Source organism: Ovis aries, chromosome 22 (genome assembly GCF_016772045.2).
Source record: "Ovis aries strain OAR_USU_Benz2616 breed Rambouillet chromosome 22, ARS-UI_Ramb_v3.0, whole genome shotgun sequence".
NCBI classification, from domain to species: Eukaryota; Metazoa; Chordata; class Mammalia; order Artiodactyla; family Bovidae; genus Ovis; species Ovis aries.
The window spans coordinates 32,803,153-32,827,620 of record NC_056075.1 but is presented as its reverse complement, the minus strand read 5'-3'; the positions used below and the strand labels follow the sequence as shown (position 1 = coordinate 32,827,620).

Genomic DNA, 24,468 nt, shown 5'->3' with positions numbered 1-24,468 from the left:
GAATTTCTGGCACAGAAGAGAAAAATCTCTAACCTTAACTAAGAACTCCTGAGGGTGCTGCAGGTTGGGCATTGGTCTACTGGGAATGATTCAATAACTCCCAGGGATGCTGCAGACATGCTTATTGGCAGGTATAACTGCAGCTTTAAAAAACAAACAAACAAAAAAAAACCTTTCCTTCCATCTTTCCCTTCATCTCTCCCTGGAACCATACACATTCTTAGCATGCTGTTTCCCAAAAAGGGTCCTACGGTATGTCAGAAGAATAAACCATTGAGGGGAGTGTCAAGACCACTGCACAGACGTCTGATTGGCATCCAGTTCATTACATGTTCTTGGTGTAATATGGCAGGAGGTAGTGAGAGTAAAGGGCCTACCAGGTGGCACCAGTGGTAAAGAACCCATCTGCCAATGCAGGGGATGTAGGAGACGCCGGTTTGATTCCTAGGCAGGGAAGATCCCCTGGAGGAAGGCATGGCAATCCACTCCAGTATTCTTGCCTAGAGAATCCCATGGACAGAAGAGCTTGGAGGACTACAGTCCACAGGGTCACAAAGAGTTGGATACGCCTGAAGTGATTTAGGATGCACACACGCATTGAGAGTAAAAGCATCAGGCTAGAGGTTAAAAGCAGAAACATAATGACTTTGTGGCATATTTTCATGAAACAAAGCCTGAGAGCTGAAATTGAGATGAGCTTTAAGCATAAGATAGTTTCTAAACAAAGACAATTTATATCAACATAAGGCACAAAATTCCCAGTCACAGGACTCTGAAGTTCCATAACTCAGTGAAGCAGTATCCTACCTGCCAGCAGGCCATTCAATTCACTTCTTAGATACAAATCGGGGCAACATGCTCTTAGTATCAATACAAACAGGTGGGAAAGAAGCAAGAACTCAATTCGACCTCATCACTTTAGCGCAGGTGGGATGTATAAAATCATGCTCTGACATGAGGCTTGCAGCAAAGGCCAGTGGTACATTTAAAGTCTACCAGGAGGTCACAAGCTTAGTCATTCACCCTCTAGTAACCAAAGTGGCACCGCTAATGGGTTTTTGAGTCTGGTGCCAAGTGGTAGGGGCTTCTGGGTCTGAGTTTGAGGTGCCCAAGGGTGGAGGTTATGCAAAGTGCCCTCCAGCTGTGACTCTTTTGAAACAAAAAATTTAAAACTAGCCTTCCCCTAGATTGCTCGGCTGTGATAAGCTGGATCAGTAACATTTAAATATCTCGATCCACTTCATGTGTGTGAGACCTGATTCTGAACTCTAAACGGCCCTGCTCTCCAGGCCCAGCACTCACATCAATTCTGGGAGAGAAAAGCAGCCACGCTGTCAAGTGAAAATGTTCATTTTCAGGCAATGATAGCCTTGTATTCATCAGCTTAATTCCAGGTAGATATTAATGAGAAATTGGTATATTGAGTGCTAATGACTGCATATCCTTTGCATAATTGCAATGACCTGAAGTGCTTTCAAAATGCCAAATTAGCTGATTAAAATTAGCCTGTGGAAGTTATAATATCCCAGTTCAAATCTCCTACCCAAATGCAGTCGCAGAATTACGTTTAAAGATGGATTTAGAGCAGACAAACAGTGCTCGGTGCCTGACCCAGAGCCAAAGTCATTGCACACTCACTTTTAAAAGCTTTCACTCGGGCTCCTACCCCAATTCGTAGGCATCTTTCTGCTTCCTGTCTCTGGATCGCTATCTGCTTTCTGTTTCCAAGGGGTGGGGGCAGTTCTCAGCCTAGCTTTGTCTAACTTCGTGCCTGATTTCACTTCTTGGTTCTTCTCCGGCCACTGCCATTACACCTTGCTGCTGAGTGCATCCGGATCACTGACCGTGGCGTGCCCGGCTCTACCGCCCTCGAGAGCGTGACTACAGGGAACGTGCCTGCAGCCCCTAAGGCCACGTGAAATGAGCCCCGCCGCATCCACACGAGCAGTGGTGGGCGACCCCTCAGCTGAAATCGCATAACCTACCCGGCACCCAAACTTTTCAACCCTTTTTCTGTATGAGAGACTTGAAAGAAAATCTGGTCAGTAAAACTGTGATGCACCTAGGGTAACGACTGTCAAAGAAAAGCCATTTAACTTCTTTGGGGAGGAAGGCAGGAAAAAGTATAAATACTGTCCAGGCCTGCAGTAAATCAGTTCATCGTAAAAGGGTTTATTGAGATAACAGTAGATTCCCAGAGAAAGAAGTAAGATAGTTCCTTGTAGCATGGATGGAACTGTTACATGTGTAGATACACACTTGTAGAGAACTATATATGTGTATATATGTAATCAATTTAATTCACATATACATATGGAGAGAAAGAGAGAGAGCAAAGACGAAGGATGAAGAGGAAGGAAGGAGAAGGGACGAGGCGGGGGGAGGAGGAGAGAAAAAGGGGGAAGGAGAAGGGAGAGACCAACCAACCGTCAATGGTAATAAATACAGCAACAGAATCAACAGTTTCAAAACTCAATTTTTCTAGCTTATAGGATTAAAACTGGATTTCAACCTAGAGGTTAACACATTGCACTGACATTAAGAATAATGTCAGGCTGTGTAAATATTTTTCCAAAGAATATGTGGCATTATTAGGGAGGGTAAGACATAACCGTTATGTTTAAGGAAAGAAAGCCTTTATTTGTTCCCTACACAATCATAACTCAATCAACCAAACAAGGCTGCCCCCCTTCACCCTCAAGCCACCACTATAATGGGAGTTTTGTGTAAGCTCCTTGTTTGTATGAAAGCCTGACAATATAGTCTTGAGGAGTAATCTGAAAGCTGTTAGACCAAAATTAAAACAGATCTTACTGGCAGATCTGGGTTTTTAAGACAGCTCTGTTTAAGAGGGCCACTCTGATTATCCCAGGAGAGAAGGCCCACACAATCAAGGGTGATCACTTCAGCAAACATGGGCAGGGCATTATAATTTTCTAGTTTTCACCTTATAGCAGAGCAAAGATCTCACAATCACTTAGTGAAAAAAGCAGCAGATTCCTCAAGACTTACAGTCCTGGTATACATAAACCTGGGTATGAGGTTGGCTTTACATTTTTTTTAAACTTAAAAGTAAGAAAGAAAATTTTATGCTCACAAGTGAAATGGGTTTTTGTTGTTGCTTAGTCACTAAGTTATGTCCGACTCTTTTTGACCCTGTTAACTGTAGCCCACCTGGCTCCTCTGTTCACGTTACTCTCCAGGCAAGAACACTGGAGTGGGTTGCTCTTTCCTTCTCCAGGGGGTTTTCCTAACCCAGGGATCGAACCTGGGTCTCCTTCACTGCAGGTGGACTCTTTACTGCCGAGCCACCAGGGGAGCCCAATTCAGGATGTGGGTTTACCAGTTATCAAAACAGAGCAGGACTGACAAGGGAGGGCGTGGTGTCCTACTTTTGCATTCTTAAATCAAATGGGAACTTAATCAATATCATGGATTGACAAACATCTGGATTGTTCCCAACTTTATGCATTTTCTTAAAAGCTCACCTCGATCCAGGTCCCAGCACACACTTCCTGATAACCAACACACCACAAACATAACGCATCCTGGTGGTCTTGATATCACGTTTTGAAATTTTAGAATAGAATGACTGACACTGTTAAATGTCTATGCCTACCTCCTTGAATTCCATGTCTCCCTGAGAACTTCTGCATATTTTTCTTGTCTGTATCTATAGGTTTTTGAGTCCCCATTTTTATTTGTTGTTGTTGTTGTTGTTTTTTTCCAATTCAGGATTTGAAGACTCCGGTATTCCCTACACTGCTCTCCACGTCCATTTCTCTGATTTGTTAGCTTACAGCACTCACCTTCAATCACCAAGCACTCTGAGAAGAGAGTGCTTCCCTCATAGCTCAGCTGGCAAAGAATACGCCTGCAATGCAGGAGACCCCGGTTCGATTCCTGGGTTGGGAAGATCCTCTGGAGGAGGGATAGGCTACCCACTCCAGTATTCTTGGGCTTCCCTTGTGGCTCAGCTGGTAAAGAATCCACCTGCAATGCTGGAGACCTGGGTTTGATCCCTGGGTTGGAAAGATCCCCTAGAAAAAGGAAAGGCTACCCACTTCAGTATTCTGGCCTTGAGAATTCCATGGACTGTATAGTCCATAGGGTTGCAAAGAGTTGGACACAACTGAGCGACTTTCACTGAGAAGAGACGGGGTTGCCTGGACCCTGGAAATGCACCCTGACTCTTCCGATCTGGGTGGCCTTAGAGTGTTGGGACAGTGAGGAAATTTGGCGCCATTCATTGCAATGAGAATTTGGGGGTAGGGGGTGGGAGATGGACAGGTGGGAGCTTCTGTGGGTGTAGAGAAGCATGCAGTTTCTTTGAATCTGCTTCTTGAATCAATAAAACAAAATTCTTTCCTACTTTGTGTAGGTGTTCTGGTTGACTGGGAGGATTCCCTGAATTCAAATGACTCTCTGCAAGCTGGAGACTGGAGAAAAGAAGCCTTTTTGAGACGTGTTTTGCAGCTGAACTGTGTCCGTTGTCTGTTTCCAACAAAAATACTTTCTAACACAGTGTCACTAAGTGTTGGTTCAGCAGTGCATGTGAATGGACTTAATACACTAGGGGAAATAAGAAATGGATTCTATTAAGTTTATTAGCAGCTAAAAACACGATACTTCAACAGTGGGAGGAAAGTGATCCACCCACACAATTTGAGTGGAATGAACATTTGGCTTTAACTACAGCTAATATGTGAAACCTAAAACCTAGTTTTCCATCTAAAGACCTTTGGGGTCCATTTTTACACTACCTTGATCAAACCAGGAATTAAAGTTCAAGCTGACTCTCCAGTCCTGAAGGGGGCTGGTGTTTCTCCAGTCACACCTCTCTGCATCAGCATTTCCTTAGGCTTATCTTTCCCTCCCACCTTAGCTTAACTTGGCTTCCAACCAAGGATGCATTTCTACCAATCAGATGCCCCAGCTCCCCTGCCACAGCCAGGAGGCCCAGGGAAGTGGAGTGGGCAACAGTGCTTCCGCGGGAGCCTCTCTTGGGAGGGTCACTGATCTCTGAGGCCACTCGTACAAACAAGGTCTCACTGGTGAGCTCAGCTCCAGCCAAGAAAGACTAAAGGCTAAGCCAGGAGGCCTATGGACTGCTCAGGTTTTAAAAAGAAAGGATATATATGAAAAATGTGCATGTGTGCGTGTTAAGTCGCTCCAGTTGTGTCTGATTCTTTGTGACCCCATGGACCCCAGAGCCTGCCAGAATCCTCTGTCTATGGGATTCTCCAGGCAAGAATACTGGAGTGGGTTGCCATGCCCTCCTCCAGGGGATCTTCCCAACCCAGGGACTGAACCCGTGACTCTTATGTCTCCTGCACTGGCAGGCGGGTTCTACACCACTAGTGCCATCTGGGAAGCCCACAGCTACCAAAAATGTCCATGGGGTACTGGCTCTGAGTTTGGTCTTAAGCACTTCATTTCACCCCCACAACTATTCTTGGAGGGATCTCCTATCATTATTTTCCTTTTTACAGAAGAGGGGGAGACTGGCATAGGACACAAAAGTGGTGAAGGCAAGCCCAGGGGCCGGGCCCATATATTTCTGACGGGAACCCTCCCTCTTGGCCACTGTGTGTCCAGCATCACGGATGCTGCCAGCACGTCCTCCTGCCTCGTTAGGTCACTGAGCCCCTTGCACTGGAATTACCTTGATGTGCATTTAAAAACCGCAGATTCCCAGATCCCCCTCCACAGGTTTTGATTTCACAGGTGTGGGATGGGGCCCAGGAATCGGGCTTTCCAACCCACACCCTGGGGTGATTCTGAAGCAGAGAAATGTGTGGACTCTGGAACTAGGAATACAGTGGAGACCAGTCTGCCAGGACTGAGCTGGAGGAGAAAAAGGGGTGCTCCTTCCAGATGTTCAGAAGAAAGTACAACAAGGGGTTTTGAGACAATCCATGGTATTATAAGACTTTAAAAATGAGACCATCCGGGCTTCAGTGGCTCGGTGGTAAAGAATCTGCCTGCCAATGCAAGGGACACAGGCTCAATGCCTGGTCTGGGAGGATACTACATGCTGTGGGGCAACTAAGCCCCATGTGCCACAACTATACAGCTAGTGCTCTCGAGTCCTGGAGCCATGGCTGCTGAAGCCCACATGACCTACAGCCTGTGCTCCATAACAAGGGAAGCCACTGGGATGAGCAGCCCATGCACAGTAACTGGGGTGTCGTTCCCACTCACCACAACTAGAAAAAAACCCCTGTAGCAACAGAGACGTACACAGCCCAAAATAAGCAAATTAATAAAGTTGTTAAAAAAAAAAAAAAGAGACCATCCTAGTTCAAGTCACACCTCTATGAGCCTTCCTGCTTGTGCTAATCCCCAGTGAACAACCTGTTTTCCAGATTTACTCAGCTCCAGTGTGGGGCCCACACTTTCTGTTTTGTTTTATACAACTTTCCTTGATTTTACAAGTGGTTACTGTATAAACACTATTTGAAAATAACTGTTTGGATATGAAAGAAATGACAATTGTTATATACAAAGATGCTCAGGGCAGTATTATGTATAATGGTGAAGAACCGTAGACAAATAAAACATCCAGTAGCATAATATCAGTTAAACTGCAGATATTCTAAAACAGTGATTTGAAGCATGGTCAATGATATGGAAAATGCTCACATTACGTCAAGTGGAAAAATAATTATATTTCTTTGATTTTGTAAAAAAAGCAAAAATAGAAATAAAAGATTGGAAGAGGATATATCTAAAGGTCAGAAGGGTCTCTTTGGGTGTTCAGATTATGGATAATTTAAAATTTTCTTTTTATACTTCACTGTATGTGATCTTCACTATAAATCATTTTCATATTAAAAATGCCATTACAAAATGATAGCAGCAAAGAAAGAGAAAAAGTGACCATAAAAGAGAGACAAAAGCGCTCCTCAAGGAGCTTAATACTGAATGTGGAAAATGAGCAAGCTGTGCCCCTACCTGTCCTCCCACTGAACCCCGACCTTCCCCTCCCAGCACCGGTCGTGTAGCAATTCTGCGTCACTGAACTCGGGCCTGACGGACTGACTCTCTGCTGAATGGTGAGGGTGGGGGCCGTGCCCACCTTGGGTCACCTTGGCACCCGCAGCACCCAGAGGAGCGCCCACCCAGGGCTGCCTCTCAATATATCTCCTCTGCTTAAGGAATGAATCACTTCGGTCTAACCTCCCCAGCTACATGAGTGGTGCCTGGAGGGCCAGGCTCACATCCTGTACAGTATTTCTGAATTTCCCTGACCACCAGTGTTGGGCATACAGCAGGTGCTCATCAAGACTTGCCTGTCTGATGGGGATCCTATCACAAGGAAGCCTGCTGGCCGAGAGGAGCCAGTCTCCCGGATACTTGTCCGGGAAGGCACCCACCACTGCCACGTGCATGTGCCTAGAGGTGCCTCGGGGAACAGAGGAGCTGTTTGCTGAGAGAAGCAGCTAGGTAGTCTTGGCTCTTTATCTGCAAAAGCAGTCATGCCTTAACACATGGCTCCACCCCACCCCTTTTGGAAAAAGATTGATAAGCATAATGATGATGTTTTAATGAGTTTAATTGTACATTCCTTATGTTTTTGCAGAGTTGCCAACCAGCTACTTCAACATCCAGCAGTTCACTTGTAATAACTTTTCCCCCTTTCTCTATGCCAGGGAGCATAATTATTCTTGCGGTAACTCCTCTCTTTCTCTCCCTCCCTTCCCTCTTTCTTTTTCTCACTGTTTTTTTTCCCCTTTCTTGGAATTACTTTAAATAGATATCTTTGAAAGGAGGGTGGCAGGCTGCTTTTGGTACAGGCCTTACCAAGGACCCTTTCATCAAAGAGGCCCTTGTGACCATGCTCTGGACCAGAGCCAATCAGATCATCTCGCTGTCTGTTTCTGAAAAAACTCTGACCCTGGTATGCAAGTCGAGCCGGAGTCTGCAGACAGGCTGACTGCACTCTTAGGCCAACCTGTCTTAGCTGACTGAAAAAAAATGCTGAAGGGAAAATTACCTGTTTGGCTCCAGACGGAATTAACAATATATATATATATATATATATATATATATATATATATGCACACACACACACACACACAGAAGCATGTTTATTACTTTTTGCTTAAAAGCGTTTGCCTATCTAATATATTCATTAATGTTATCTGGTCAGTACTTGAAACATTTTGAAATATGTGCAAATGCAATAAGGCTACAAGGCCTGGAGGCAAAATAAGATGAATTTTCTAATTAAATGACAGAAAACTGTTTTGGGATTAACAAATGGCAGTTCTGTAATCTGTTTACGGGCGCTGCTCTGTGCAGGGATACATGGTCCATGTACAGGCCCTGATGGGTTATGAGACCTGGATACTAACCAATCTGGCCCCTCCCCTACCCCCTTCAAACTGCACCTCCTTCGAATCAAATACTGCAGGTGGGTGGGGAGGCCCCCGCCTGGGGAGACTCCTGCCTGTCCCTTCTCAAGCAGCCCTGGGCTCAGGTAACCCATTGAGAGTCCACAGCCCCAAGTAGGTATCTTCCTGCCCTGCGTGCCAAAGAAATGTTACAACAATTTAAGTAAACTTATCTTCCGAGCGGAGCCCTAGAAACGTCTCACATTCTCATCAACCCTTACACCCCAAATCACTTATGAACACGTGTTTGGAATCTCTAAACAATTCCAGAAAAAGGTCATAATTGAGAAATATATTTTATAGTTGCTGCTTAAGAAAAAGCACCAACACATTTCTTTCCTGGACTCAATTCTAGAGTCTTCTTACAAAAAAACTGTGTGTCTCCCAGCTGGGTGCTGGGCCAGCTAGCAGGGCCCTGAGACAGAGAAGATATGACCTTTGCCCTCAAGGTAAGGTTCTGGACACCTGCTATCTTCCACACCTGCTATCTTCAGGATCACTTTGAATGCTTAAAAAAACCTTTTTTTTTTTTTTTTTTTTTAGTGCTAATGTGTTAACAATGGCACAGTGTACAGGTAATAGAATTACTGTGCCTTGTATTTTTATTTTGTACTTCTCAGAATTTCCCAAAATTTCTGTAGTGAATTTTTACTTTTGTAGGTATAAAATTCGCCCTTAAAAAGAAACTTCTTGGGAGCACTGCACAGGCACATCCCTGAATCACATGGAGTCAACTCAGGGACAACAGGTCAGGGGACATCCAGTAATGGTGAAAGGGGGTTTGAATTCAAGGGGGTGGAGGGGGATTTTAATGAGCTGGGCAGCCTGAGAGTCACAGCTGGCTTGGGCTAACTTCCTCAAGTGTTAAATCAAGTAATAACAAAAATATGACTGTGTTTCACAGATGAGATTTCATAACTTCCTGAGAAGGAAATAGTCCCTCCCCCATTGGTTGCCGCCTCCTAAGGAATGTCTACCTTCTTGCTTTTGGCTCAGCTTTTCCCCTAAGTTTTCTTTATCTACACAGAAGCACAGTGGCCCAAACAGAATGCCAACCATATTTGGTCTGGTGGCCCAGCTTGCACATTTATACAGCAACAGGTGGTGGTGACGGTTTAGCCGTTAAGTGGGGTCCCACTCTTTGTGACCCCATAGACTGTAGCCCACCAGGCTCCTCTGTCCATGAGATTTCCCAGGGAAGAATACCAGAGTGGGTTGCCATTTCCTTCTCCAGGGGATCTCCCCGACCCAGGGATCGCACCCGTACCTCCTGCTTGGCAAGTGGATTCTTTACTGTGACAACAGGGGCTACATCAAGTCCCAGGAGGATGCAGCCCCTCTCCCTGGCTCCTCGGTCCCTACCTGTGCTGTGTGCAGGCTTCTTGTTACAGATTTAGACTTGACCCTGGAAAGGATGGATGAAAATTCCTTGATGATTTAATTCACTCTGACCTACAGGGCTTTTCCCTGGGAGGGTTTTCTTCCACTTTTACAATTCCCATGAGGTCATGGACATAAGCTGAAAATAAGGCGTTCCCACCCATTAAAAAAAAATCAAATTCTTTTCATGTAATAAATTCACAGAGAACGATCATACTCTGTTCCTGGGTAGGAACATACTTCAACTCTGGGTAGAAAGAACACAAAGCTGGAGGGAAAAGACTGTTTTTGCCCTTGCATAGCCTCTTTTCCCATATCAAGGGAAAAGAGCTCCTTTTCAACACTGAATTGTACTTCTGAATGAGCAGTGAAAAAATTCCTTGCAAATAGTGCATGGCACGCTATAAACCTATTAGATAACAGTAATTACAGGTTTGGTTTCAACAGCACAGTTAATCTGGAGGGAAAATGCTCACATTTTAAGCAAAATAAACTCTTTCTAGGATTTGCATACTGTCTACCATTCTGGGAATAGTAACTCTGGAAAAAAAAAAAATCTAACCTATTTTCCTTCCACAGTGGAAAAAAGTGGCTTGAAGATGCTAGTTCTTTCTGGTTATAGGACTGAGGGTGTACTATCAGTATATTTTGTATGTAATGCTGCCCGGGGTCTTCCCTGCAGTGCATGGGCCCTTCTAATTTGTGGTACACAGGTTTAGCTGTCCCATGGCAAGTGAGGTCGTAGTTCGCTGAGAATCAAATCCTTCACCAAGGATCGCACCTGTGTCCCCTGTATTGGAAGGAAGATTCTTAACCACTGGGCCACCAGGGAAGCCGTATCAGTATATTTTGAAAAGTGAAGCATCTTGGTTATTTCTCTCACGTATATAAGCTCAGGGAAGGAATTATTATTATTATTTTTGCAAAAATAAGTTGTAAGTCTAACAGTTGATAATACATTTCACTCTGGGTATGTTAGAGGGAGACTCTTCATATCTGCATCTTATAGAGCAGTGTCTATATTATATAATCATATTTTTAAAAGTTGATTTTCCCCCAATGTATAGCTAATCTGATTTCATTTTAAGAAACTTTCTGTAAAGTACATGTACCAATCAGAAAAAAAAAATCTTTTTTTCATGTCACATGTCTTACTGATTTGTAAAACATGGTTTCAGAGTTCACAAACCAGAAATCTGTATCATACCAACAAAACAAAACAAAACAAAACAGTGGAGGCGGGGGGAAAGTCCACATAAGTGAAATGAAGGACAAACTAAGACTGTCCTGGACCTGAAGGAGAGACTGCCAAAGCACCAGACCCCCCATGACATGAAATTTAAGGAGGTAAATAGGAGACATCAACCAGGCACCACAGTTCTTTCTCTCCAATAGACTGATACTGGAGTTGGATAGTTTGATGCAGAAAACCATCCATGATTTACTATGTGAAGGAGACATTTAGTCTGAAAGCTGTTCTTCCCCTAAAGCATGCAGGCCTTATAAACCCTGGTTGCCATAGCAGGGAAGGAAATACAGTGTTACTGGGAATTTTCCCAAAGAATATTTCCACTGAGGGAGAGTGATACCTTCAGCATTTTCAGAGATTTCTCAAATGAGCACAAAGGTCAGAAAGTGCTAGAGCAACAGAAATGCAGTGGGTGTCATCTGGGCGTGATTCTTTCGGAAACTGAGGCTGGTGAAGTGCAGACTCCTTTGTAATTAGGATATTAACTCTGTCTTAGAGTAATTGACAGTGCAATTCAAAGAGCACAAACCAGGAAGGGATGCAGGGATCAGAGGACAAAAGGGAATCAGTGTCACAATGAAAGAGGAGGCTCTGGTTGGAGCCAGACTGGGCTCAGCCCTGGGAGCTTCTGACCATGGGTTTCACCACAGCTCAGTGAGGGGAGGAATTGGTAATTAACACCTGCAAGCTCCTCATCACTGCATATTATGGTTTCTCTATACCTGTTTCCAGTTCTTTACGTGACCTATGCATAGTCATGCCTACATATACCTTTGGTTCTTTGCTACCGAAGAGAGACTTGCCTTTTCTCTGAATTCTGAGTTAAAGGAATTCTTTAGTTGTAGTTAAGGAGAGTACCTGGCACCTGACTGGGTAAGACCAGGTATATTGTAGCCATTAGGGAATGCTGTCTGGCCTCTGCCCACTCTACTGTTATGAAAAATCATCGAGCAAAGGAAGCACGCGCTGCCACCTGCAAATGCTGAAATGCTCCGAAGTGACTGTCTAACCAATGAGGATAGAGATCAGCTCCCTACCTTTGCAGGTGCATGGCATTAAACTCGCCCTTTCCGTGGCTTTGCTTTTTGCATCATTCTAAAATACACAGTCTCAGGATTCCCCTGGTGGTGCAGTGGCTAAGACTCTGCACTCCTAAAGCAGGGGGCCAGGCTTCGATCCCTGGTCAGGGAACTAGATCCCATACGCTGCAACCAAGAGTTTGCATAATGCAGTGAAAAAGTGAAGATTCCACGTGCTCCAACTAAGACCCAACACAGCCAAATAAAATAAAATAAAATAAAATAAAATGCATAGTCTCTAGGAAGCCACTTTGAGGGGTGGGTCTTACATTCCAGTTCTTAGTTTAATGGACAGATGGACAATTTTAGTTCTTTCACTGATCCTATTTACAAAAGAGACTACAACTGCCTTTACTGAGACCATACATTTTAGAAGAAATGAACAACCTGAAATGATGCTTCAAATGCTACGCCATGATGCCTAATGGGTCTGAATCGTTTGTTGTACATCTGTTCCTAGCTATCTCTCAGGATCATGTGAAGACAAGAAAACACCTTCAACTGCCGCTTCAGTCACTGGGAAGAGACTGCTCTCTGCATCCAAAGAATGGTTTGATTTCTATGATTCTCCAAAACACTGATAAGATTCATAGGGATAATTAACATGTGTTTCTCTACCCCCTCACTATACAGCAATATCTCTCTTAAGATGTGCTCAGTATACTCTCAAGGTGCACACCTCACTGCTATGTATAAAACTGCTTAATGCCATTAAAACTGAAAAGAGCTTTACCCTAATAATTCCAATCGCACTATTAAATGCAGCTGATGAAATGAATTTAGCCTAGGTGTATCTTGGGCAGAACATCTACAGATACTTAAAGTCATGTGTTCCAACATGAGGGACTTGGGCTAGTATTTCTTAGAGGAAAAACTTTGTGGCCAAGAGGCTCTGTACTGGAAATGTTTATGTACAACCTACCAGCCTTTATTGGGAGGTACGATTAATCAGACTCTGGGAGATCACCCCAGGGAGGCAGCAGGCTGGGCAGAAGGCAATTTTTGACCAGCTGGTGTTTAAAATGATGATTTGAAGGTTACATGTGTGCTAGTTTCCCTGGTGACTCAGATGGTAAACAATCGCCTGCAAAGAGGGAGACCTGGGTTTGATCCCTGGGTTGGGAAGATCCGCTAGAGAAGGGAATGAAAACCCACTCCAGTATTCTTGCCTGGAGAATTCCATGGAGAGAGGAAGCTACGGCCCATGGTGTCACAGGGAGTTGGACACCACTGAACGACTAACACACACACGTGTGTGCCAGCAGACATGCATGCACGGGCTGTTTCTCTTGCCTTCCATAGACCCTTCCTCTTCAGGTACAGGATATGTGGCTGGCTATTCTCTTTTTCTAAGTTGACCTTGGTGAACATTACAAGTGGATTTCAACCAGATTCCAAAGCAAGAAAAAGAGAGCCTGGTGCTTTCAGAACTGGCCCTGCACAGAGCAGATCTTATACAGAGTCTTACTACTGAGGAGAGAGCAATACCCTTGCATAGTCACCTGCTTAATCCTGGCACTTGGTGGAAACTGTTCTTAACCTGTTTGGGTCTTGGCTATCTCTCAGTGGAAACATCCCTATGCTATTAATAGAATTCGCCTTCCTCAAAGCCTAGGCAGAAATGCAAATTAGACTGTTTTGTTTGGCTTAGTTGATGTTTGAGAAAACCTGAATGCTTTAAGATCAGCCATGCACACCTTGGTTCACCCCAGGCCTTTCACTTCCTGCTGTGTAATGTTCAGCCAGGCCCGCCTGACATGCTTATATGACCCACCTGCTCACTCAGGTATCCGACCTCCAGTTTACAAGCAAAAGGGCACCTTGTGGGGGCTTTCCTTAGTAATTATTCAACACTGCTGTCTTCCCTATGATCAGTTAATCAGGAGGGAGTTAATTATTGAGCACCTACTGTGTGCCTGCAATGCTAGATGCTGCAGTCACAGAAGTTACCCCCTGCCTTCCAGAAATTTGCTGTGAAGTCCAAGCCCTGGCCTGTCAGCACTCTTTCTGCTAAAACACAGACCACCGTCCCATGAAACCCTTCCTCAGTCCGCAAAGAAAGTGACCACACAATCTTAATTCTTTTCTCTCTCTTCCAAAGATAAGCACTTTACTCCAAACACTAGCTGAAGCACTGACATCATTGTATAGGGCTACGAAACCTGCAGCATCCACGTTTACAGTTCAGATGGATCAAGGAGTGGGGAAGAACGACTCACATCTAGGAGACAACAGAAAAAGAAGAGAACAGAACACACGTTCATATACTCGCCCTTAAAACCAGGGGAAAACCAATTGGGAAACTTTCATTTTCTTCTGGGATGTCTATTTAAAAAATCCCATGTGATGCGTGTGTATGGAAACCTTCGTTATCTCGAAGATTGTGAGGTACTAAAGGCCGCTGTTGCCATGGAACGAGCAGTATTTGCTTTATATTCTATTGCACAATATCTAATTACAGAGATCTTGATAAAATTATGCATTCCTAAACTCAAATTAAGGCCATTCTACAGGAGCCTTCTTGCACATACATTATTTGTCAAATTTCATTAAAAACAAAAATTAGGAATGACTTTGGGATAAGGAGTCCAACCAGACTCAGCCCCTTCCAAGATGGAAATTCTCTTAAACCTGTATTTGGGGCTGCTGGAGTGGCTGAGGTGAAAGGTCACCTCACTTCCTTTGTTCTCCCACAAAAGCCTAAGTTGAAATTCTCAAGCCCCTTTTCCAACTGGACTGATGCACAGGATACATATTTAAAAATCAGTCTCTTTATTTCCTCTGGAAATACAATAATCAATTTAAACAGCATGGAAGGCTGAGCTGCTCTTTTGAAAAGATAACACGTTACAAAATTGATGTACCTTCCCCCAGTAGCTCATGCTTCCATCCATATTTTCATTATTTTACTACATATTTATGTATCTATAAACCAGTATGCTATTTTCTTAACATAAGACTCTCTAAGCAGCACTTTGAAAATCATCTTTTGACTCAACATAATAGTTCATGGATGCATATGTGAGCACGTGTGTGTATGATTCATTTACGCAATTTAATAACTGTATTCTGTTGTATTGACCTTCCCACACTGATGAATCTAAATTTATGCTGCTTCTAAATTTCTGCTATTTCAACATTGCAATGAACATCCTGATACAAGGCACTTTGTTAGTATCTTTAAAATCTTTAAACTGCAGTATAGGTAAATTTGCGCTTCCCAGCTGGTGCTAGCGGTAAAGAAACAGACTGCCAATGCAGGAGACATCAGTGATGTGGGTTCGGTCCCTAGGTTGGGAAGATCCCCTGGAGGAGGAAATGGCAACCCACTCCAGTACTCTTGCCTGGAGAATCCCATGGACAGAGGACCCTAGCGGGCTACAGTCCATGAGGTTGCAAAGACTCATACAGGACCGAAGCGACTAAGCATGGATGCATGCAAATTTCAAAGCAGCAAATTCCAAGTCCCCAACTTCCAATTGTCTCATTTGTTGAGGCCAAGCTTCCAAGACTATGCCTGTGATCCAACCATCATTCTAGCGTTCTTTCACCACTGTGTTTCCTCAATTCTTCTCTCCCGTATCTCACCAAGTTGCTTTATCTAGGGTGTAGAAACCTCTACAGTGCCAAGTAAAGAGACAGACAATGTGAGTGACTGCTGTGAGTAGCTGCTCCTTTAATCAAGGACCATAGGTCCAAGCTGGAGCTTTGAGTTTCTCCCTGCTTTACATATATATATTCCTGTTAAGGGTGATGACCCGTGCTCAGCGAGTATTAGGATGGTCTGAATTCAGACATATTGTACAGTGGAGTGGTGTGACTTTGGACAGTTTTTGTTCACTGAAAGTGTAGTGACTTCACCTCTTCCATTTCCTAAGTTATTTTTCAAGAATCCAGCTTCTCTGAGAGTCTTGTGCAGACAGAGTGTCAGTAGAATGTACTAACGGTGGCAGTGACTCATGGCCCCCCTTGTGACAAATTCACGGAGAGGCTTGAAGCTCTCTGCTCTGTATATCCACTTCTCTCCTAAACTTCCCACCTACTTTAGAAGTAAGAGTTCAGAGTGACAGGCTTGTCCCAGGGACGTGTACTAACACATCCATTTAAATGGAAACAATGAAGTCAGACTTGTTCTATCAGAAAACCAGTCCACTTGGGTTGGTTTGTTGGACAGTGAAGGCTGGCTTTGCTAACTGGGCTATGCAGGGGATGTTTCCATAATTTGAATGAACTCAAGGTTTGGAGAAGAATAAAGTGTACAAGGTAGAATTGTTTCCTTCCAAAATAGTCAATTGGCAAAGCTAGATCAATGAGAACAACAGTTTCACTTTCCTCAACTCTTCAAGTATATTTGGTTAAATAAGGCTCCTCAAAGAGAAAAGGAAGTGTCATCTGTGTGAAATACTTGTATGTGTGTACGGTCAGGGCACTTCCTGCTTTTGGAACAAGCAATAATGAACTTGTCAGGCAATCTCCCTGCATCTCTGCTGAGATGGAGAAAACATGACTGGCTCAGGTAATATGATAACACATATTACTGTAGATGAGTCACCAACTGTAGGAATAAAACAGAGTTTATTTAAATAGCTCTTTTATTGCTATAGATGGAGAATCTAACCATCTGAGAAAAAAGGGTATACCCTCTCTTAGAAGTCGGTCTCCTCAGCATGATAATTCTGAAATGGAACCTCAAAAGGCATCGCTGGATGGCAAAACTGCCACAAAGCATTCAGGACGTCCCTGAGTACTTGGGAGGTGTGCCCTGGGGCAAGCACATCAGCAGGCTATGGTGGAAGGAGTGTCTTCAACAGGAAGACTGGGGCTGGTTCCACCGTGACCAGCAGGGGTCACTTCCTTTCCCTGGGCCTTGGTTTCTCCTGTGAGATGAGTGCCTTGGAGCACACATTTTCCTGAGGTTCCCTCTTATCATCTTGGCCTTGACTCATCACTTCCTCTCCAATGTGACCACAAGGCCTGGGCTGGTGCTTCCCCAGGGACCCTTGGTCTGGCATTGAATCGACACTGTACTCTACACTTGGACCAGGTGAACATGACTGCCCCTCTGGAGAACTTTTCAAAACTTCCTGGTAGAGTTTTTAGGTACAAATGGGTAAGACACAGGGAACCCAGCTCAGCCCCCAAGGAGCAACACTGTGACCTTAGACACTTCACAGGAACCTGAATTTTTCAGAAGGAAGCAGTCACACTCTCCTTAAGCCTTGCTGGGGGCTTCCTTTTACACAGGCTGGGCTTCCAAGCAAGGGTGGAGAAAAACTAAGCGTAGTATCAACCCTCTCGCATGTGCACGCTAAGTCTTTTAGTCTGTGTCTGACTCTGTGCGACCCTAAGGACTCTTCTGAGTCCATATGGGACCCTATGAGACCCGCCAGGCTCTTCTGTCCATGGAGACTCTCCAGGCAACGACAGTGAAGTGGGTTGCCATGCCCTCCTCCAGGGGATCTTCCCGACTCAGGGATCGAACCTGCGTCTCCTATGTCTCCTGGATTGACAGGGGGGTTCTTTACCACTAGCGCCACCTGGGAAGCACCATCAGGCCTTTCAGTAAATATTTATTTTGCCCTCTTACTAATCTTACATTTTCTTCTAGTCACCATAAGAGGGGGAAAAAAAGCTAATAGGGGTACTTGTGGCAGATAATAATCCTTGCTTTATACATGTTTCGAGTAACATTCAGACAGTTCCTCACATTATGGGAACTGTTCAGAGAGGGAGTGTGATCCCAGAGCAGGGGGACAGGAACAGGATATAAATGGACCCTCCATGTATGAGAATGGATTAAGTGTGCAGGGTCCCAAGACTGGCTGCTTTGGTTCAGATCTGGCCTCCACTGCCTGCTGGCTGTGTGGCTGAGTTGGGTAAATTATTAAATCTCTCTAAGCCTCATTTTCTTCATCTGTAATTTGAAACAGCCTCAGAGGGTTCTTGTGAGGATCAAATGAAATAAACAATGTAAACACACTCAGTCCAGGGACTGGGAACGTAATAAGGACTCACATTATTATTACTATATTTTTTTGTCATGTCACCCTACAATTCAGACATATTAGAAAGTGACTTCATTGACTTCTTTAGTAGGAAAAAATCTAGCAGATAAGCAGTCAAATCTGTCATTCGTGACAGCAATACACTCTGAGTTTTCTTTCTTCTGCAGAATTTTTTTCCCACTATAAAATGGAAAAGCCAAAGCAAATTTGCTCAGCTAATTTTGGCCTGAGAAGTGTACTCAGGACCCCTCAACATTTGCCTTACAGGTCGGGCTTATCAGTTCACACTTGTTAGCGTGAAAAACTCCTTCCCTATCACTGCTTCTGCCACTTCCCTTATCCTGTCTTTCTTCTGAAACAAGTGGACTTGCAAGATACTTCAGGCCCCGATTTGGCAAACACACTTGTTCTGGGAGAGAGAGTTCCGCCCATGTGCACAAACCGTGGGTCCAGACATTGGAAGGTTTATCAGGAAAACCCTTTCTTCTGCAGGTGCCAGGCCATTGGGAGCAGGGCCCCTGCTGGCTGTCCCCCTTCTAATGAAGACTGTCTCACCACTTCTGAAACGTGGCTCTTAGGGACACCAGAATAAACGTCAGAGGACAGGACTATATTTATCAACCCTTGGGGCAGCCTGAGAAAGCTGGATGAGCAGCAACATGAATTTTAGAACATGGGTGGAGGAAGGCAGTGAATTTTAATATGGAGCTATTGGAAATCCTATGTTGTGATAAAATTTGTTTCAAATAGTGGTTGAATTCCAGAGTCTTAAAGGAAGTTGGCCCAGGGGTGCGCAGGAATATAGCGAACCTGTTTCGAGATTCGAATGCCCATGTTTTGGTGTAGCAGATGTTGACCAATGGTGAAATGCTGGGTGCTAAGATGGGGTATGAAAGGAAGGGAAAGGTTATGTGAAAAAAATGTGAGTTAACATAATTTAGTAGATAAGAGCTTGGACTCCACAGACTGGGTTCAAATCCTAGCTCTGTCACTTGCTACCCCAGTGACCTTGAGCAACCTTCCAGAAGGGAATGCAACTTCTCAGCTCCCTTCCAGCCTTCAGGGTCAGTCCCTCACTTGTTTGGGCTCCTTCCAAGGCCCAGGGAGAGGCCCTAGCAATATGTTCACTTGGTCAAGTATCTTATACAACTTGTAAGCATAAAACGTATTAACTGCAATCCACTAGGACTACTGTCTTCTTCTCTGACTTTCCCTTGTGTTGGGTAGCATTTCGTTATTGTTCAGTCGCTCAATCATGTCCAACTCTTCGTGATCCCATAGACTGCACGCAGCACGCCAGACTTCCTGGTCCTCCATGATCTCCTGGAGTTTGCTCAAATTCATGTCCATTGAGTCAGTGATACTATCATACCATCTCATCCTCTGCCGCTGCCTTCTCCTTTTGCCTTCAATCTTTCCCAGCATCAGAGTCTTTTACAATGATTTGGTTCTTCGCATCAGTTGGCCAAAGTATTGAAGCTTCAGCTTCAGCATCACCCCTTCCCATGCATATTCACGGTTGATTTCCTCTAGGATTGACTGGTTTGATCTACCATTGGCCATGGGGAAAAGTTGAGTTAGGGGTAATGTACTTTGGATGTAGTGGGATATGCTTACATGTTAAACAGTCATTGCCATTTTTGCGTGTTATTGCTAGCACTTTGGGGCTGGAAATAGCCAGCTCATCTAGTATTGGGACATAAAGGGGCAGGGCCAGAGGTCATCCTGTGATATGAACACGCCTTAGAGCACCCAGCACCGGAGGTCTACAGGAGGTTGAGACAGAACTGTGTGGAGCCAGGAGCAAATTCTGTTGGAAATATTCCAAATCTCACTGCTTCATATCTAGGGGAAAAATGACAAGTGTTTCCATCTGATGATGATCTTGGGGTTTCCCTCGTAGGTCAGCTGGTAAAGAATCTGCCTGCAATGCAGGAGACCTGGGTTCAATCCCTGGGTTGGGAAGATCTCCTGGAGAAGGGAACCCACTTCAATATTCTTGCCTGGAGAATTCCATGGACAGAGGAGCCTGGTAAGCTACAGTCCATGTGACTGCAAAGAGTTGGATGTGACTGATCAACTAATGCTTTCACTTTCACTTTCTTTGGGCTTCCCTGGTGGCTCAGAGGGTAAAGCGTTTGCCTGCAATGTGGGAGACCTGAGTTTGATTTACGGGTCGGGAAGATTCCCCTGGAGAAGGAAATGGCAACCCACTCTAGTACTCTTGCCTGGAAAATGCCACAAATGGAGGAGCCTGGTAAGTTACAGTCCATAGGATTGCAAAGAGTTGGACATGACTGAGCAACTAATGTTTTCATTTTCCCTTTCTTTAAAAACTTAACATATCACTAATATTGAACTATGAAGTGAAAAGAAATGATAAAAGTACTCTCCATGATTTTTTAAAAAGCTTGCTCAACCATTTTAGAGGAAAGACTGAGCATTTTCTCCATAGAAAATGGTATTATGAAAGACTTGTTAGATGAAACAATATGCAGTCAAAAATGTAGGGGAATAAAGTATTATAAATGGATGTCAAGTGGTTAATTAATAAAACCATGTGATTTTTCTGGACTTTGTGGTATCTCAAGTATTTACTTGCCTCTCAAATTTTGTTGCACTTTTTCTTAACCTAAACAGATATTAACTTTCATAACTCATTTTGAATTTAATTTCCTCTCATCAGGGTATCCCAAAACTTGGATCCCACAAAATTTGGGTCAGCCTCTGGAGGTCTCAAAGTTCCCTGTGAGGATAAAATGAGATGAGTAATGTAAAGTGCAGCCTCTGCAAGGTAGCTGGCTAGTAGTAAGAATTCCACTATCTATATAATCAAGACAGTTTTCCTGTCTTGATTCTTAACGTGATATACGTACGCTTGCGGCAAGAGCATGGAAGTTGAATTGGAAGGGGTGGCCTTCCCCAGTGGCTCAGTGGTAAAGAATCCACCTATAATGCAGGAGACACAGGAGATGTGGGTTCGACTGCTGGGCTGGGAAGATTCCTTGGAGGAGGGCATGGCAACCCACTCCACTGTTCTTGCCTGGAGAATCCCATGGACAGAGGAGCCTGGTGGGCTATAGTCCATGGGGTTACAAAGAATCAGACACAGCTGAAGCGATTGAGCATGTACATATGAGAATAAAAGCAAGGAAGCCACTTCTGGATCCAAGCTAATGATCTAGGCAAGAGGAGATGTGACCTAGATTTTGGTTTCTTCTTGTAATATGCAATGGATATCTGTCTCTCTGCTCCAGTTCAGTTCAGTTCAGTCACTCAGTCGTGTCCGACTCTTTGTGACCCCATGAATCGCAGCACGCCAGGCCTCCCTGTCCATCATCAACTCCCGGAGTTCACTCAGACTCACGTCCATCGAGTCAGTGATGCCATCCAGCCATCTCATCCTCTGTTGTCCCCTTCTCGCCCTCAATCCCTCCCAGCATCAAAGTCTTTTCCAATGAGTCAACTCTTTGCATGAGGTGGCCAAAGTACTGGAGTTTCAGCTTCAGCATCATTCCTTCCAAAGATTACCCAGGGCTGATCTCCTTCAGAATGGACTAAGGCTAACCATATAAAACTGTTACCTTTGAGGTTTGAAAATAATGGAATATTGGCAATTTCTTATGGTTTAAGTATTTGGAATATAAAAAATTCAAACCAAGAAGAGAAAAGTGCATTTTTTTTTCCCCTCCAGAAGCATGTTCTCTCTCTTGCTATCATAGGACAGCTCCCAATATTCCAACTGGGCTTCTTCAAGGCACTGCATACTTGGTCTTATAAACTTCTGAGGTGGAACAGGGGCTTCATCTGTGTTTGTTAAATATTAATTCTTAAGCTTGAGCTGGGAACAAGGATGGGAACAAGGATGCTCATTTATCATGAAGGGTGAGCATTTATTATGTCTTATTTTTTTATGAAATATTTGAGATAAAATTTAAAATATTTTAAAATGTATTCAACAGAAGTATTTATCCTTTATTTTTAATGGATACTCTCTTTTTCTAAGATTTTTTTTGATGTGGACTATTTTTAAAATCATTATTTAATTTGTTATAATATTGCTTCTGCTTTTTTTTTTTCCTTAAGTTTTGGCTTTTTGACCAAACTTAAGAAAAGTTTCCTGGGATCGTAACTCCCTGACCAGGGATCAAACCCGTACCTCCTGCGTTGGGAGTCAAAGTCCCAACCACTGGATCGCCAGGGAAGTCCCTAAAGGATGCTCTCTTGAGAGATAAAACTGAGACGCATCAGAAACTTCTTTGACTCATCCACTGTGGTAGGAAATTCATGACTCTTGTGTTTGCCATGCAGAGTTGAAAGCCATACCTCAGGAGATCCTAACTTTCCACAAGCAGAGAGGGTTGAGTGTGGAAAACCTCATCTTGCCTCATGGGTCCATCAGCAGGGCACTGGCCAGCTTAGGCGGAAGTGGCACGGCTCAGAAACATGCTTTGAGGATGCTGTTATTAATAGCTCATGGTTACTGAGTAGTGACAGCTTTCAAGGAGAAGCCACGTGGCAGGTCAGATTGGCTCCAGTCCTTTGCACAAGCACACAACCAGCCGGAAGGTGGATGGCAATCCTTTTTACAAATACTTATGGATGACTGGATCAAATAAGGAAATAAAAAGATTTCTAAGTTAGTCATCTGTGGCAAGTAGTAAACATTTCAGGCTGGCGAGTTTCATCTTATGTAAGAGTTAATGTGAGGGAAGATGATTTGTAACAGGTCTGCACATTGTTTTAGAGGAACATTCATGGATTTAATGGTGGGATGGTAAATTTAACCTCTGAGTCCTAATAACGTTCTGTTTTCCAGATGAGCTCAAGGCTTGTCATATTCTAGACCTGGAAAGCTTAAATGGTATTATCTTTGTATATTCAAATAAAAATCAATTCATTTTCCAAATGTTTAACTCATTCAGGAAGACACACACACACACACACACACACACACACACAAATAGATTCCAGCTAAATCAACAATGTTAGAAAAGCTCTTTTCGCTTATCAAATCAGGATATATTAAGTTCAATAAAGGTGCTTGACTTATAAATCTACAAATAACCAATCATTTTCCTAAGGAGTATTTTGATTTCTCATCTGAAGCAACATTTCCTGTTCTCTTATAGTAGCTTTTTGTAACTATCCCTTTAAGTAGAAAGTAGTGTATCTGTAAATAAAAATATCTCAATAAATTATATCCTCTTGACTGCACAAAGACCATGTGAAAATGACCACAGAACAGAAATGCTGACCAGGAACCTTTTCTCCATGACATTTTTTGACAAAACACCAGAGGCTATATTTTCTTACAGACTTGAGATCCTGCAAAGGGGACCTGTACAAAACACTAGAGATAAACCTACTGTCATTTACTGCAAACCATTTAGCAGCCTCTACTCCTGGAATATTTCAAGCCATATGTGGAATCATCTTATCAAATCCACCAGTCTATTTCAGCATATTAGAAGGAAGAAACTAGTTCTGGGTTTCTCATGCCCTATGAATACAGCCATATCTCAAAGCCAAGTTTCAGGCTGCCCCAACTCATGTCCCCTAGCAACTCTGCTAATCTGACCTGGCTATAAAGGCTAGGAAGCTGGGGTTCCCTATCATGGTGTTTACTTAACACATGTCACATCTAAAATAAGGATTGCTTTAGCTGAAAAAGCAAGTCATTTATAAGTGTGCATTTATAAGGGCAAAAGTCAAGGCAACTGCAAACCACTTGTCAACTTATTTAGAGGAAATTGTGTAATCAACTTAACATACCAGTTAGCCTTTACCTGCAAGGTCAAGCTCAGAGTTCCTGTATGTCACCACACTGGCCTATTAATCACTCTGCAGGAAATTCCACATTTTTCTTTAAACTATAGAAAGTGGAGTGTGAACAGAATCTAGAGAGGACTTCCTATTCGTTTCTTTGTCTCCTGACTTGGATGATGTTTCATGATTTAAAAATTTTTTTTGACTTGCTCGCTACAGAATTTAAAATAGATTCAGAATGTTATATTTCAATATGCATTGCTAAAGGGAGTTTTATCACACAAAGCTAGATCTAGGTATTTGATGGCTGGGAGCCAGCTTACTGCTGTAGATTCCAAGTGGAGATAGAAAGCATTGACACTGCTGAACAAGTAACAGATCTTTCATTCCAGGGGGGGAAAAAGGACATAAGCTACTAAATTTAAAACCATTTCCTCTTCTTTTCATACTGCCAAAAAAGTCCAGATATGTGGTTTTTGAAGACATCCTAATTTGAGGCATGATTCACTAAAAAAAAAAAAAAAGAAATCCCCTTGAAATACCTTAAAAATTTTTAAGTTGAAACTATTTTTACTTTGCCTTCATTT

The 24,468-nt window shown here is 43.4% G+C and overlaps 1 protein-coding gene across 7 annotated transcripts in view; it reads right to left on the bottom strand.

Moving 5' to 3' along the window:
* The window catches only part of VTI1A (vesicle transport through interaction with t-SNAREs 1A), a 385,337-nt gene that overhangs the window by 65,350 nt on the left and 295,519 nt on the right, over nt 1-24,468 (bottom strand). The window contains exon 9 of one of the 7 annotated variants that reach the window (XM_060404479.1): nt 1-24,388. This exon is cut by the window's left edge and continues 10,570 nt beyond it. The exons of the other annotated variants lie outside the window; for them this stretch is intronic. Within the exon in view, the coding sequence (XP_060260462.1) occupies nt 24,325-24,388 (64 nt within the window). The 3' untranslated portion in view covers nt 1-24,324. The remainder of the gene's footprint in view (nt 24,389-24,468) is intronic. 7 annotated transcript variants of the gene reach the window in all.